This window comes from Cataglyphis hispanica, chromosome 14 (genome assembly GCF_021464435.1).
Source record: "Cataglyphis hispanica isolate Lineage 1 chromosome 14, ULB_Chis1_1.0, whole genome shotgun sequence".
NCBI lineage: Eukaryota > Metazoa > Arthropoda > Insecta > Hymenoptera > Formicidae > Cataglyphis > Cataglyphis hispanica.
In genome coordinates, this window is record NC_065967.1 from 232,688 (window position 1) to 248,277 (window position 15,590).

General features: G+C 31.8%; 3 protein-coding genes across 6 annotated transcripts; 1 reads left to right on the forward strand and 2 right to left on the reverse strand.

The window, feature by feature from the left end:
- Nucleotides 1–142: 142 nt before the first annotated feature.
- On the reverse strand, nt 143–6,005 carry LOC126854482 (FMR1-interacting protein NUFIP1). 2 transcript variants are annotated; one of them, XM_050601272.1, is made up of 6 exons: nt 5,163–6,005; nt 4,593–4,793; nt 1,573–1,871; nt 1,247–1,473; nt 769–1,002; nt 143–567 (listed from the first exon to the last, which is right to left on the reverse strand). In XM_050601272.1, exons 1-6 carry the CDS (start codon nt 5,658–5,660, stop codon nt 212–214), a joined length of 1,815 nt encoding a protein of 604 aa, XP_050457229.1. In that variant the 5' UTR covers nt 5,661–6,005; the 3' UTR covers nt 143–211. The 2 variants fall into 2 exon arrangements, with proteins under 2 accessions (XP_050457229.1, XP_050457230.1); XM_050601273.1 differs by lacking the exon at nt 4,593–4,793 and having other exon boundaries at nt 5,163–6,004.
- Nucleotides 6,006–6,479: 474 nt separating this feature from the next.
- Nucleotides 6,480–11,211, forward strand: LOC126854848 (cyclin-A1). Its single transcript, XM_050601959.1, has 6 exons — nt 6,480–6,990; nt 7,203–7,691; nt 7,984–8,207; nt 8,394–8,598; nt 8,712–8,959; nt 9,200–11,211. The coding sequence occupies exons 1-6, from the start codon at nt 6,808–6,810 to the stop codon at nt 9,279–9,281; spliced, it is 1,431 nt and encodes a 476-aa protein (XP_050457916.1). The 5' UTR covers nt 6,480–6,807; the 3' UTR covers nt 9,282–11,211.
- LOC126854849 (nucleosome assembly protein 1-like 1) lies at nt 10,017–15,584 on the reverse strand. Of its 3 annotated transcripts, XM_050601961.1 has the most exons (9): nt 15,327–15,483; nt 13,759–13,906; nt 12,931–13,220; nt 12,588–12,744; nt 12,370–12,507; nt 12,148–12,295; nt 11,940–12,059; nt 11,618–11,737; nt 10,017–11,393 (listed from the first exon to the last, which is right to left on the reverse strand). In XM_050601961.1, the coding sequence occupies exons 2-9, from the start codon at nt 13,900–13,902 to the stop codon at nt 11,383–11,385; spliced, it is 1,128 nt and encodes a 375-aa protein (XP_050457918.1). In that variant the 5' UTR covers nt 13,903–13,906; nt 15,327–15,483; the 3' UTR covers nt 10,017–11,382. The 3 variants fall into 3 exon arrangements, with proteins under 3 accessions (XP_050457918.1, XP_050457917.1, XP_050457919.1); XM_050601960.1 differs by lacking the exon at nt 10,017–11,393 and having other exon boundaries at nt 11,520–11,737; XM_050601962.1 differs by lacking the exons at nt 10,017–11,393; nt 13,759–13,906 and having other exon boundaries at nt 11,520–11,737; nt 15,327–15,584.
- Nucleotides 15,585–15,590: the final 6 nt, after the last annotated feature.

Sequence of the window (15,590 nt, forward strand, 5' to 3'; positions counted from 1 at the left end):
AAATTATTATTTTAAAAATATATAGATTTTTAATAACTGAAAAGACAAAAAGATCACAGTTCTATGTTTAATAAATTGTGGTTGCACATTTTTTTATATTTTGTACTTAAAAAATCACATTTGTATAGCCAAAAGAAATTGATCCATAATGATAAATTTATTTCAGAAGTATAACATTTTTGCATAATTGCTATTTCAAACCACCTAACCACTAGTTCAAATCAAAAAAATTGTTATCTATAATATATTTTATACATTGACAAATTAAATTTCTCTCATGTTGTATAGAATGTGAAAGCAGCTTTTCTAATAATTTATTGTGATACCTACGTAAAAGCTTATTATTTTTATTATCGATTAAAATTCTATTCATTTCATGCTTTTGCTCATTTTGATATTTAACAACAGTTTTTTGGGATTCATTATTCAATTTATCGCTTTTCAATTTATCATTTTCGCATTTTTGTATATCAGAAATTTCTTCATCAATTGTATTTTTTGTTATTTTATCCTGTTGAAGCTCTTCTATTTTCATTCGTTTCACTGGCACTTCTTCTGGAGCTTCATCTAAACATAAAATTAATACTTGTTAAGTCACTTCATTAAAAAAGTATCACTATTAAAAAAATCGAATATATCAATAATATCAATTATAACAATAACTATAATAATAATAATTTTTAAGATATCTGCATGTTAAAAAAATAAAAATAATAAAAAAGAATAATGTGTTCATTTATCAGCAAGTAATAAAATATATATATTTACCGTCGCTTTCACTTTCATAATTCGCTACTAAAATTGGTAAAATAGGTGAACTAATTGCAGGTAAATTAGTGGCTTCAAGTGTTGTAGATGTTTGCAATATATCATCCTCATCCGAAATATTGCCAGTAATCTCTGCATATAAATCTGTTTCTTCATGTAAACCCACTTCTTCATCTATGCATACTTTGTTGCCTTCTTTCTCTATGCATACTTTGTTACCTTCTTGCAAAACACCTAAAACATTAATAATAATTACAATAGAAAAATTTTTTCAGTTTTATTTAATATTTTGCAATATTTTGTAATGAAAGAGAGAGAATACAACAAAGATTTAAAAAGTTATTAATGTAAATAGTTAAAATAAATTATAAAATTAACATATAATCAAGATAGCAACTGATTTTAATACATTGAAAATTGCAGTTTTTTTTATCCTATAATGTACACATACAAACATATTTTCCATAATATAACTTACTTGTTCCAGGAAAAGGATGTAAACCTCTGTATAATTCATCTGTATGAACATAATTATTATTTTCGCATCCATAACGTTTGCGAGGTCTACGTTTCTTCTGACGCACATTTACTGTCTTGTTCGTTCTGGTATGTACATTAGAGTTTTGCTTGATTATCTCTCCCCTTTGTAATTTTTCTAACTCTTCGGCTTTGCGTAAGTTTATGTTAGCTTCAGTAGGATATCTCCTATTTTATAGTACAATCAAGAAAAAAGTATCTTTATTACTCATGTTTTTATTAACGCAATTATTTTTTAGATATTAAAAATAATAAAAAGTAACTTACTTTTTCCGTTCCATTAACCACTTTTCAAGATTTTCAGGTATCGATAAATCTTTCATCCTCTGGTACAATCCGGTACGATGCTGCATACTAATATGTTTCTCCACGAGCATGGGATGTGCCGAAAAAGTGCATCCATCAATGCCGCAAACTCTGTGTGTGCTTTTATGCTCGGACAGAGTATCTTTGGACGGAAAATCTCTGTCGCATACTTCGCAATAGTAAGATTTTTTGTCATTGGAACTGGCACAATTTTCGTCCCCTTGATTTTCTGTCTCTTCGTCGGCTGGATTTGGGGGAACCTAAAAATCGTTATTGTATACTAAAGAATATTTTGGGATATAAACCATGTCAATTATATATTATTATTCTCAATCATGTTTTAAAAAACTTTTATTATTTTTTTTTATCAATATTCTCTCACAATTATAAGTGAATACTATAATCTTTTAGTATACATTATATGTATATTATTAAGTTTCATTTTATTTTTAAATTGTAAATGATTATTGTATAAAACATTGCCCGGGGTATTCAGAAAAAATTTGATTTATGTTTTACATGTAAAAAAACACAGATTCTCGCCCTGCCTTTTTCTTCAGACTACCGCTCCTTTTTACTAATTAAATAAATTGTGTACGTTTTGCTTAAACATTAGTTGATTATCTTTACAATATATAAAATACAATATAAATACATACTTATATAATGTGCGTTAATTACGACATTAAAGGTTGAATCGCGAACAATTATATAATTTGTACAATTATATAATTATAAAGTAAAATCTTTCTAATCGCAATTATATTTTTCTCTATATTATGTAAATATCAATCGTGTATATATATATATATATATATATATATATATATATATATATATACATATATACATGAATTATTAAAACGGCAAATCTCACGAAAGATTATTTTCATAATTCAGAACGATTATTTTTCAACAAGTAAGAATAATTTTTTTCTTAATGGTTTGTAATGCTAAAATGATGGACAACACCAGAATTGGAACTTATAGAAATACGATTTATTCATAATATGCATTTCAATTACAAACTTGTCTTTCTTGTATTTTTTTTTTTTTTTTCAATCTATTATTCTTTTTCAAGTCAGATAATAATCAAGTCAGAAATAAACAAAAAAAAGTGTATTAAATATGACATATGTAGCCAGAATCATTTATAAAAATTGTACTACTAATCTAACAGAGCCACAAGCTATTTGAAACTTTTTACATATAAAATATTTTATTATATGAATATAATCTCCATAAAATTATTTATCTCTATTCTTTTCACAGTTTGACCATTGTAATTCTGCTATTTCTTCTTACTATTTCTTAAATGTACTATAGCTTGCAGCACTGTATACTGGCCATAAATATAAAGGAAGAACTTTGAAAAAAATTTATCCACAAATGACCAGTTTTATATACTTGATCGATTACATCTAATAGACCTTGTAATAATGCAGATATTTATAATTAATTATATTTATAATTAAGATTTATATAATGAAATATATATTATACAGTATGAGTGTATATACTAATGTAAAAATGGAATTGAACAAATTGTTACATAGATTACCTATTATCATCTATAGCTATTATCATCTAGATTTTAATAGATACTATTTTCTTTTAAAATTATTTTTGTCAGCACTATTTTAAATACTTATATATGGTGTAAATAATACAAAAGATTAGCACATAAATATATTATATTGCAAAAATAATGAGAAAAAAAAGGGAGATATAAAGGTTAGTAGTGTCTGCACATTAAGATTATATAGGACTTATAGCAACAATATAATTAAAAATTTAGCAGATGATATCAAAACATAAGACGAAAATCGTTCTGAAGTTTGAAAACAGAATACTTGTATTATATATATATATTTTGAATTGTATAAATCTTTAATAAGAGGAGTAGCCTAACGGTTAAGGCTGTGCCTGTTCGCTGGAAGGCTGTTTCTCCTCCATATGGTCCGTTTGTTCTGAATGTTCTGTTGAATTCACAGTTTTCTGAACACCCTCGGATTCAATCGTGCTATTGTTATCACGTTTTTTCTGACCACCCTGTAAAATCAAAGTAATCAACGTTTATCAACGTTGAATAGAACAGACTGAATTTTCATCATAAAATGATTATTGACTATTTATACTCTCTTTAGGATTAATATACATAATTATACATTATGTCATTAATTTATTTTTATATTTTATCTACTTTATATTGCTATATTCTTCTTACATCTGCTATTAAAGTAAACAAATTGCAGTATCTGAATTATGTGTCCTGTTTAAAAAATCATATCCTGAGAAACGCACCCATGCAGTAAACACGTTTCGTGTATTTTTCTCTGATCTTGAAAGGCGATTTTTAAAATTTATAAACGCTCATTGTCCTCTTAGACCCAACACCAAATATTTTAATTACTTTGTCATCTCGTTTTTATAAATCGAGGGGAAAATAAGAGTTTTCGAGTTTGATATCAGAAAAATGGTCTCTTGATATTTCTTATTTTGTCCATTTTTATTAAAAAAAAATCTTAACGCCATTCTTTCATTTTCAAAATGATATATAAAAAGAAATCTATTATATGAAATTTATATGAATTTCTTGTAACTTTGAAAATTATTCAAGTAAAGTGAATTTTATTATTCACGTAAAGGCTTAACATATCTTAATAATTTATTTGTGCATTAACATATATACACACATACAGAGCAGATATACACGCACATAACAGATAAATACATTAAGAGAAACTGTAAATAAAGAGTTAAAAAAAAAATAAAAATAAAAATATGAAAAACAGCAGCAAATACAAGTTGAAAATATTATATAAAACAAATTGGAGCAAATTAGTAAAGATAAAATAATCTCTGATAATTTTATGTGCTGAAAAACATATTTATTTAAAAAAAAAATTTCACTGATAAAAGCATAAAATCAAGAAGGTATTAGCAGATTTGCTGGGATACAATACAGATAGAAAAGATACCTGTTCAGGATGTTTTGCAAAATATTCATTTTTTGCATCTCTTATCATTCTGGTTACTTTGTTTCGTGTATCTCTAAATTCTTGCCATTCTACTGTATTTTTGTTTTGATATTTTTTTGCTCTAAGGTATAATCTAGTTTTCTTTTGTATCTCATGACGAATTTCGTCAGTCATCCATGACTTTTTTATTAAATCTGACTCCTAAATAATCATATTTTTCAATAAGAGTTAAACCTCAAAACGCAAATACTACTATAGAAATTCTGTATGATATTCAACTATATATATATATACATATACATCTTTTGAAGGAAGAAAAAATCTTGCAAATTCGCAGTTGATTCAATTGCGATAGCCATATGATTAGACATTCCAGAGAGATGTTTCTTTGACAAAACCAAATATCCTCTAATGCCGAATAATGTCGAAAAATCAGATATATAAAGCTCTCAAGATTCCCGCCAAGAACTACTGGCGCAATTAAAGCGACTCGTAACTCAAGGATAAAAGCAGCTGTTGAAACAATTGGAATAAACGATATGGAGAGCGCGCGTGCGAGAATATACGTACCGCGCGGTTGTTGATTTTCTTGGCGTTACGTATCGGCTTGCCCTTGAGACTCGCATTGCCCGTGTTGTACCTCATAGGCCTCATAGGCGGCATCATCTGCGGGGGTAGCATTCTCCGGGGCCACGGTCGCATGAAAGGTCCGCGCGGCCCCATCGGAGGCGCGATGGGCGCCAAGTGCCCACGTGCCCTAAGTCCCCCAGGGAACAACGGCGGTACGCCGTTGAGTCGAGATATGCCGCCACCGCCGGAGACGGGTCTCGACGGTTGCGAGAGCGGCGGCGGGGGCGGTGGCGGTATCCTCTGCCTGGGATCGACCGGACCGAACATGGGATTCATCGGTGGCATCCGACGCATCCGTGGCGGCGACGGCATCCGTGGCGGGAGCGGTACGCGTTGCGGGATGGCGGGTCTCCCACCAAACCTGGGTGGCGGGAGCGGACGCGCGCCGGCCGGTAATATTCTGGATCCCAGAGGGGACCCTCGGTTTAACGGACTCATCCTTTTATTTCTGTCGACAGCAAAGTCTCCTTCTTTTCCTCCTCTTCCTCGAAAACACGGGATTTTTCTTCGCGATGAAATTCGCTTGCCCGGCTCACGAGGTTACGATCTACGACGTGTTGCAAGGAGAGAAAAAAAAAAGGACAATTATCGTTCGAACGCGAGCGAGTGTAACATTGCACGTGGTGTCTCAATATCACGCGGCATCGACCGAGAATGGAGAAACGAAAAAATCGAGAGAAACTGTTACAAACACGGACAGACGCGATCGCGATATCACGAACTTGAAGATTAATTTCTGTTCCGCTGTACCTTTTAATACGCAAATTCTTCGCGTGCGTTCGCAAGCGCATCTGCAACTGCTCCATTATGGAAATTTTTCGATAATGGAGCAGTCACGCGATTGGCTATGAATTGGAATAATTTTCGGGACTTTACAAATTCTCTATTCGATAGCCGATCACGTGAGCCTTTGCGTCCATTTATTGAAAAGATCGTATCTAGAGATTTTATACATCATGACTATCGCTTATATTTTAAAAATAATTGACGTGTATGACCAATCAGCTGATGAAAAAAAGTTAAGCTATATTCTGTCAACTTTTCATTTCATCTTTATGGATCACACAGCTGTTTTAATAATTGAAACGCATGTTTTGTTTTGTTTTGTTTTTTTTTTATACGCGTACATTCGCACGCGAAGAAGATGAGTTTGCGAGCGCGTAAAGATGACGGCGCGATTGGCCGACGCGTTTCCCACGCTCGCTATTGGCCGATTTGGCGCAACGCTCCCCATAACGTCCCGCCAGCTGTTGGAGTTTTACGTTTGTTTTAAATCAAACGGCAACCGAACCGCTCGGAACGCCGTTTTACGCCGTGCCGAGCGCCCGTCCGTTTTCCCGCGACTCTGTGATGCACAGATATAGACACAGCCAACCGTAGGCGATCGGGACTCGAACGTTTCGTCGCGGTACGCAGAGAAAGCGGGACGGGCGCGCGTTGTTTATCGGCGAAGCATTTTTTTTCACCCGGTCTATGTACGCGTGTGTGTCGTCCTCGACAGCTTAGATCTCCCGATCCACGATTATACGCGGCACATATTGTGTCGATCTTCCCATTCGGACGATAGGGCTCATCGTCGTGGACAATGGCCACGATCAGGGTGTACCAGGAAGATCAAGAGAACCGCGTCGTCGGCGCCGATGTACGCGGCCGCGGCAAGGAGAACCTCGTTGCCGCTGCGAGCGCTCAGACTCAAGGCTTTCAGCCGAACAAACGCGCCGTCCTTGGTGTTCTGCACAATAATTGCCCGCGACATGGGACCAAGCTCGTACGTAGATTTTGCCGTTTCTTTTTTTTTTTTGCTTTCTTTTATGAGAAGAGATTCTCTCTTGATTAATCGATAAGCACGTTGCCATCGGTGCTTTACTGAACCGCGTAACATGATTTTCGCGCCTTTAGCGAACTTTTCCCTTGATTAGTATTTTAAAATGAAATATATTGAAAGATTTATATATTATTGAATTTTTTTTCCTTTTTTAGCAAGAGAATCACAAGGATGAAAAATATGTTAAAACAAAACCATTCATTCCTCCACAATCTGAGCCTTTCAAAATTTATGATGATAAGAAAGAGGAGCCAGTCTTCAAGATTTATGAGGATAAATTGGAAGAAGAAACATCTGTTGTACTTAGGGACTCGAAGGAAAAGAGAGAGATAAAAGTCGTGCAAGAAATAGTGGCAAAATCTAATAAAGAGCAGCCAAGAATAGAAACAATTACTACAAGCAGTGTTAATTTTGCAGCATTTCGTAGTACTATCGAAGAAATCTGTCAAAATAAACAAGATGATATCTTTTCAAAAGATAGTCCAATGTCTTTGGAGAAGTCATTGGAGAAGTCTCTGACATATAGCAGTTCTTCCAATAAAGAATATAAAACCAGAAGAGAATATATTAAGGAAATGAGAACTAATTTCTTTGATGTAGACGAATATAGGGCTGATATATATAATTATTTACGTATATCAGAAGTATGTATTTGTTTACGTGTCTATGTATGAAATAGTAATTTATAATAATATTGAAATATATATATATATATATATATATATATATATATATATAAATTTAAAAAAATGTAATTAAATTATGTTAGATAACTAAATATTGTTTAAATAAATTAGTAATATTTCAATTGATAGAAAAATAATATTAATGTTCCTATATATACTTTATTGAGAAAACATTTTCTCAATAGCTTTTTTTTTATTTATTTTAGTACTCAAATATTTTTTTCTAATTTGTTTTTTTTTTATTTTTCAGACTCTACATAGACCAAAACCTGGTTACATGAAGAAACAGCCCGATATTACATACTCGATGAGATCTATATTGATAGATTGGCTTGTAGAAGTAGCTGAAGAATATCGACTGCAAGATGAAACGCTATATTTGGCTGTTTCATATATAGATCGCTTCTTATCATATATGAGCGTTGTAAGAACGAAATTACAACTCGTTGGGACTGCTGCTATGTTTATTGCGGCGTAAGTTTATTTTAATAATTAATCTGTATATCTGAGAATAAATTTAAATCTTGAATTGGACATATATTAAAAAATCAAACTATTTATTATTTGATTTAGACTTATTGAGAGAAATTAAACTATTATTTCACACACATTTGTTTTATATATATATATATATATATATATATATGTTTTCTTTAATAGGAAATACGAAGAAATTTATCCTCCCGAGGTTGGAGAATTTGTATATATCACAGATGATACATACACAAAGACACAAGTAATAAAAATGGAAAACTTGATACTGAGGGTTCTATCATTCGATCTAACTGTACCGACGCATTTCACATTCCTAATGGAATACTGTATCAATAACAACTTGTCCGATAAAATTAAATTCTTGGCAATGGTAAGTTTCAATATGCGCAAAATAATTTGTGTTCTAGTTCTTGGATATTATAAACTTTCTGTATCGATCATGTTTGTCTTTTCATTCACTCGTTATATTTTAATGCATTTCAGTACTTATGCGAATTATCAATGCTCGAGGCAGATCCATATCTACAATATTTGCCTAGTCATTTGGCTGCATCTGCAGTAGCACTCGCACGGCACACATTGCAGGAAGAGATCTGGCCACATGAATTGGAGCTATCGACAGGATATGATCTAAAAACTCTTAAGGAATGTGTCACATACTTGAGCAAGACCTTCTGTAATGCTCCCAATATCCCACAAGTAGCAATACAAGAAAAATACAGAAGCAGCAAGTAAGTTGAAATATTAAAAACAATATATTAGCAGTAGTAAATAACAATTTATAATACTCTAATTGTGTATATATATATAATTTACAATAATTATATTAAATATAAATTATATAATTAGATATTGATAATATTATTTTTGATTTGTGTTTCATCATAATCTTTTCATAAAGTAAATATATTTTATTTATGAATATTTTGGAATATTTAAAATTTTTTTTTAATAAAAGAATCTTTCTTTAGGTATGGTCACGTATCTATGCTGTTGCCTCGTAGTACCGAGGCAGTATCATGCGAGGACGAAGATGAAGAAGAAGGCATTTAGTAATATTTTAAGACAAACACAGGATTAAAATGATTTTTCTGTGTATAAATTGCTAATTCAATCTCCCGTGAGTGCCTGATATATATCGATTATGAAGAAGGGGATCAGGGCTAGACTGGCCTATAAAATGAAAAGCATACAGTTTATTTCTGTTAGCTTATTTCGGTCTAGTCGATACGTTTTATAAAAGCAAGAAACATGCCTGGCTCTGCTATCTTTTCGTCGCACATCATTCTTGCATCATTGCCCATATGCATTCTAGATTGTGACCACATAAAAATTTTAATAATTGTTTCGGGAGCTTTGTCATTATATCTCCAATGTGCAAAGCTCTAGAGAGAGAAAGAGAGAAAGAGTTATAACATCTAGAAACTGTATTTTTATAAGTACTTTTTTAGAAGAATGGTTATAAAACACAACAAAGGCACTGCTTTTTTCCCATAGATACATAGCCCAAAATAATTAAATTGCCCTAATAAGAAAAAGAATCGGAAACAAAAAATATTTATATTTATTATGATTATCGTTTGCAGTTAGATGCACAATTAACGATACCAATTATCGATAAAAACGGCAAATTTTATTTAAAATATTTCCGTGAAATTAATTGCACACGTTTCGATGAATTTTTCAGTCATTGTACAGTTATTTATTTACAGCATTTTAGATATCCCGTAATTAATATCAAATGCGTAGTTTGCTTTGTTAGAAAAAAGAATAAGGTATCTTTTTATATATATATATATCCCTGTACTACATTATATATATACAAAAGCGGTAGATTACATGCTGTGCAAGATTATATTGTTAATTTCTTCGTGACACAAATCACTTCAACAGTGATATTCTCTGTACTAAAGACACACATATATTATCTTCTATATCCATCCATTAATTCATAATTTATGAATGTAACGGCGCAAATTCGTAATAATTAATGCATCCATTTTTCGATGACGCACCCCCGTTTTCGATTATATAATTTCTCGCGCAATTTTGCACAGCATAATTGCCACATTTTAATATAAAACTCAAAATACCTAGGTGTTCATCAAATCTAATATGCATGAGAATATGTTCATATATATGAATTCAAATATAGATAAAAAAATGTTATGGAATCATAATACATCGTTACACCATTGCATATTTGATTTTGCATTAATTGTAAATTACGTCATTTATTTCACAGTTTCGTCAAATTGAAGATAAGGACTAAAATGTTCCAATGATTATATTAATTTTGTGAAATATAAATGACTCCTCTCCGACATATACGCAAAAACATTAGGTATATTCAAGATATAAATCAAAACTACCTCTACTTTTATATATATCAAAAATTAAAAATAACATAATAGTGTTATTAAATTTCAAAAGGTATGTTTTGTGAAGATGAAACAAAGTTTTGAAAAGTGGTCCTTTTTTTTGTATCTTCTGATTCTACGATGTCGCCGTTCTTCTTTGAAAAAAGTTGAAAATGTAATGTACGAATGTTTTTTTTATATTTTTATATATATATATCTGACATAGTGGATTTTATACCACGTTAAAAATATTATAAATTATTCCGAATCGTTTCGATTTGACACAAAATCGTTGTATCAAATGTTTCCTCTACGAGTAATATGAATTCATATAGAAGAAAAGCATGATTAATATATAATTGTAAATAATACCAAAAATTCGTTCTCTTTACGAACGCTTTGGAAGGATATTTTGCAAAGAGGAATAAAGAGGAATGAAAAACAACTGAAGCAGCGAAATTTTTTTTTCTCCACTTTTATATTAAAAATGCTTCAACAGTACCCAAAAATTTTTTCCATAGAGCAACGTGCGTTTCTTCGGAAAAGAATTCAAACAACCTCTCTGTCGGCGCATATAAACGTAACAAGTCGTATAAAATAAAGCAATTAAAAATTGACAATAATTAGTGTTCAAGAGTGAGAGCAATTACCGTATACATATATGATATTAGATCTTATAGCACAGGTATAATAAGGCGCATATATTCTACTCATCGTCAACGGCGAGTAAAAGGAAGGTGTACGCATAATTTTTTTTATCTTTCTTTTTTGTATCACTGGTATGTTGAAGAGTTCTAGGCTTGATCTGGAATAGGAGACATGATATGATTAGATGATTGATACAAAGAGAACAGGGATTACATTTGGAACCGCAAGGTGCAGGATTATCTAGGCAGTTATCGGTCAGATGTGTCGTTAGTGTGTTGTCGCATACTGTAACGCACGAACGATTTTTTTTTCTCGTTATATCGCAATTAATATAATTCTACTGTTGTTTACACTCATTAGGATCATCGCCTTGTTTCCCACCTGAAGGCGCGTTAGTAGGAGATGAACCTTCTTCTTCCTCATCCTCCTCATCGACGTCATCGTCATCATCCCCATCCTCCTCATCCTCATAATCTTCGTCTTCATCCTCTAGTCCTTCGCCTAAAATCAATCTCGTCTTATGAAGGAACTACTCGGAAATACATTTGCACGAATATTGTAATTGCAGATATATACTTTTTAATCTGTCGTGTCGCGAGCGTTTACAATTGTTTAGCGTTGAATTTATAAATGTTATATCACATTTTTTTATATTCATATTAGTCATATGAGAAATTTATAATAATATACTTGTGGAAATTACCTGTATAGTACAGTACAGCTCTAGGAACTATGCGTTCTCTAATATAATGACCTAATTCGAAATCACTGGTCAATATAGCTTGGGTTTCATCGTCTATGTCAGCTTCCGAGTCTTCTGGCACTGAAAAATAAATATTTGCATCAAAATTATAAACAAAATGAATATAGACAAAACGTATAAAACAAGATTTATATGAGATATTAATTACCGATTGGCGGACTAAAGAAATTAAAGAAAGAATCATTTTGAACTGTTTTGGTCACGGTACGCATAGATCCTCGAGATTTATGCTTCTGATTTTTCTTAATAGTTTTTATTGTTACATTCTTGCCTTTCTTCCAATCAATAACGCAGCCCTATATAAAAGAGGTTCTTTTTTTTAGTATTATGACTAATATCAATAACTAAAACTAAATAATAAAAGCATTACTTTGCATTTATATATCTCAGGTCCTTCAAAACTAAATGGATCATTTTTTTCCGGAGTACATTTCATGATATATTCTTTAGTGAGCACTGAATTTGAGAAATATTCGTTTGGTGTAAAATGAAACTCGAGGACAAATCCCTAAAAAAATATGTGTCAACTTCAATTTGGTTTCTTTTTTAATTATTAATTATATTACATTATCTTTTATGATGACTCACCATTGGATTCGATTCTAGAAATTTGACTTTAACATCACTTAGATGTTTCAGGATTGGCTCGTCATGTTCCTGAACCATATCAGCTAATGTACCTACATTCTTAAATATTGTTAGCCAGAAATCTGGGATGCCTTTAGTGTCATCCTCGTTTTCTGTTCTGTGAATAATCATATAATATAAATTAATTTGCACAAGAAAGAACCTAACAAGTTATATTCCTAAATAAATTTAATGTATATTTATTGTAGCTCAATTTCTCCTAAATAGATAAATATATACTCAACACATGTAACACATTATCTAATACAATTAAAATAACATTATTTATTAGATAAAAACGTACTCATCCTTGTTCTCTGTATTACCCTCGATCTTCGCCTTTTCTTTCATATAATTATTTAGAGTTTCTTCATCATCATCACTCTCCCAAACACATTGCTCATCCGTTGGCTCATATGTACCAGATACTATCTCACTCCGCTTCTGATATAAAGGCGCACACATTTTATAGTACTCACATTCCAAAGCATGGACCTCCTCATAAAATTTAGCCTCAATATTAGTAGTGACAAGCTGCAGTTGTTTCAGTGCTTTAATCCTGCGTTTGACAGGAGCAGGAAGAGACTGCATTTGCTAAAAATTTATATTAAAAATAAATATCTATTAACTTGTGAAATTTTTATATAATTAAATGTATTACATAATAATTATTTAACATTATTACAAAATATATTTAATTTACAATAATAGCTTATAAATTTTTTTAAGTGTGTTTTTCTCCTTTACAATTTTAAATCATTAATTAAAAAAGTGAATTTTGGACATTTTCTATGAGTTAATAATAATGATATATGTAAGATTTATAATTATAATTAATACAATATAAAGATATATAATTAAATAATTTCATTCAAATTAATGAAATGGAGAGAGAGAATGATAAATATATGAAACAAATTGCACGACAAATATATGAAATGTATTATTCTATCGAAACTTGTCAGTTAAATGGGATATAAAAGCAAACAAGCATTAGGAAGCATGCAGTTCAGAAAAAGATTTTTGCAATATCATAATTATAAACATTTCACAAAATCAATCACAATTTATTATAAATTCAAAGATATATAAATTCGCCGAATTTACAAGACGCGAAATAATATTGCAATACCTCTAATGGTGACGTAGTAATACAATCTCGAAGAGCTTCTAACACTTCAGTGCTACGTAAAATTTTGCGTTGGTTGCTATCATCTTCGTCTTCGACGGATTCCGTAGCACTAGTATTGACGGCGCGTTCCGGATCGGTTGTCATATTACTATAATTCAAATGTATCGCTATCAATCTCTTTTATCTTTGTATATCTTTCAGTCAATTATCTAAATTGATCTAAGAATTTTTTAGCATCCAATATTTTTAAATCATAAATTTATCAAATCCTATATACAATTACAATTTTGTTGAATTTTACGTAGACTGAGGATTTTTTTATGTATCTATATATTATATTTCACACTGGTATATGACAATTTTATTTTGTTCGCGAAAGCAGTGTTAAAATTTATGCAAAAATGTACATTGCTGTGCTCACATAGATAAAAAAGCAAGCAACCAATCGATAAAATATTTGATTGCAATGTAATTAAAGAATACTTGCAGCATAATTAAAGAATTAAAAGAATACATATATATGTAGTTCAATTAATATGTGTGTGTACAAATATATATATATACAATGAATAAAAAAGAAAAAATTCATCTTCAAGTGACATAAAGGTGATACTTAAATGTACATAGGTGCAAGGCAATTTAATACAAAAAATTCTTACGATCCTTTTAGATTCTTAATAAAAGACAAACTAGTTATCTTTTAAGGAAAGAATAGCATAAAATATTCTGCAAAAAAAAAAAGAAAACATAAATAATTTAATTACAAAGAATAAATGATTTCAGATACAAAGTCGAGGGATCAACATAGACGATTGAATTTCTCAAACAGACAAGACAAGAGTGTGCAATGTAAAAACACAGTGCTCTAGAATTATAATATATCAAAATCTCCATATAAAAAATATAAAAGATAATATAAGATTGCAAAAAATTACACAACTCCGACGCAGCCACGTAATGAAATAATACCAGATACATATCTCGAGAGATGAAATGAGATTTTTTTCTTACAATATCCGTTGCCATTCAAATCGCGCTGAATCACATGGTAAAAATTTCGCTCAAAATTATCATCTTGTCTTCATTTTTTTTTTTTTTTTTCTTTTTTTCTATTCGATATTCTCTCGATAAAATATGAAAACCGAAGGCGCGCGGGGCTGACGTTTCGAGATTCGTCGAAAGGTTATTTCGGAACAGTCGCAAGGACAATGAGAAGACACGAGATACTATATGCAGTAAATTGAACACGCGTTGACAAAATGCGAGGAAAGAGCGTGAAATGACAGACAATGGGAGAAATTTCAAGACTCGCTAATCGCGGTAATTTCGCATCGGAAAAAATCGGGCACGAAAAAAACGTGCGCACATGGAGGGACGATGGGGTCGTGCAGAATGCCTGTCGTATGATAAAAGACGTGAAAAAGAATGAAACGGGGGGAACAAAGTGCGCGCGCGAGAGGAATATACGTCGCGGCGAACGTGCGTGCGAATGCGAGCGCAACGTGGAGGAATCTTTTCTCGTCGTGAGACACACACACAGTGCTGGATATCTCGGTTGCGTTCGTTACCTTCGTATCACGTAGCTGATCCGTAACGGAAGAGATGAAATCCGATCGACAGGGAATGAACGAACGACTGCGAACAACGGACCGCACGCACGAACCGGTCGCTGCTTCTTGACCGTTGACCGTGGGTAAACGCGCGATACCAAGAGGGCTGACTGCTCGTGTAGTACTCGTGCAAACGGATAATTTGCCCGCGCAGTAAGAACTACAGCCAATCAAACTTTTGCTTTTACGGAAGATCGGCAAGTTGATTGGCGTTGCCTAGAG

Excerpts from the sequence above, each read along its gene's own strand:
- LOC126854482 (XM_050601272.1), bottom strand. The coding sequence starts at position 5,660 with ATGAGTCCGTTAAACCGAGGGTCCCCTCTGGGATCCAGAATATTACCG. Across the intron at positions 4,794-5,162 it reads AGAAAATCAACAACCGCGCG|GAGTCAGATTTAATAAAAAA; the intron begins GTACGTATATTC and ends ATGATTATTTAG. Across the intron at positions 1,003-1,246 it reads ACATCCTTTTCCTGGAACAA|GTGTTTTGCAAGAAGGTAAC; the intron begins GTAAGTTATATT and ends TTAATGTTTTAG.
- LOC126854848 (XM_050601959.1), top strand. The coding sequence starts at position 6,808 with ATGGCCACGATCAGGGTGTACCAGGAAGATCAAGAGAACCGCGTCGTC. Across the intron at positions 8,208-8,393 it reads GCTGCTATGTTTATTGCGGC|GAAATACGAAGAAATTTATC; the intron begins GTAAGTTTATTT and ends TTTCTTTAATAG. Across the intron at positions 8,960-9,199 it reads GAAAAATACAGAAGCAGCAA|GTATGGTCACGTATCTATGC; the intron begins GTAAGTTGAAAT and ends ATCTTTCTTTAG.
- LOC126854849 (XM_050601960.1), bottom strand. The coding sequence starts at position 13,902 with ATGACAACCGATCCGGAACGCGCCGTCAATACTAGTGCTACGGAATCC. Across the intron at positions 12,745-12,930 it reads AATACAGAGAACAAGGATGA|AACAGAAAACGAGGATGACA; the intron begins GTACGTTTTTAT and ends GATTATTCACAG. Across the intron at positions 12,508-12,587 it reads TTCTAGAATCGAATCCAATG|GGATTTGTCCTCGAGTTTCA; the intron begins GTGAGTCATCAT and ends ATATTTTTTTAG.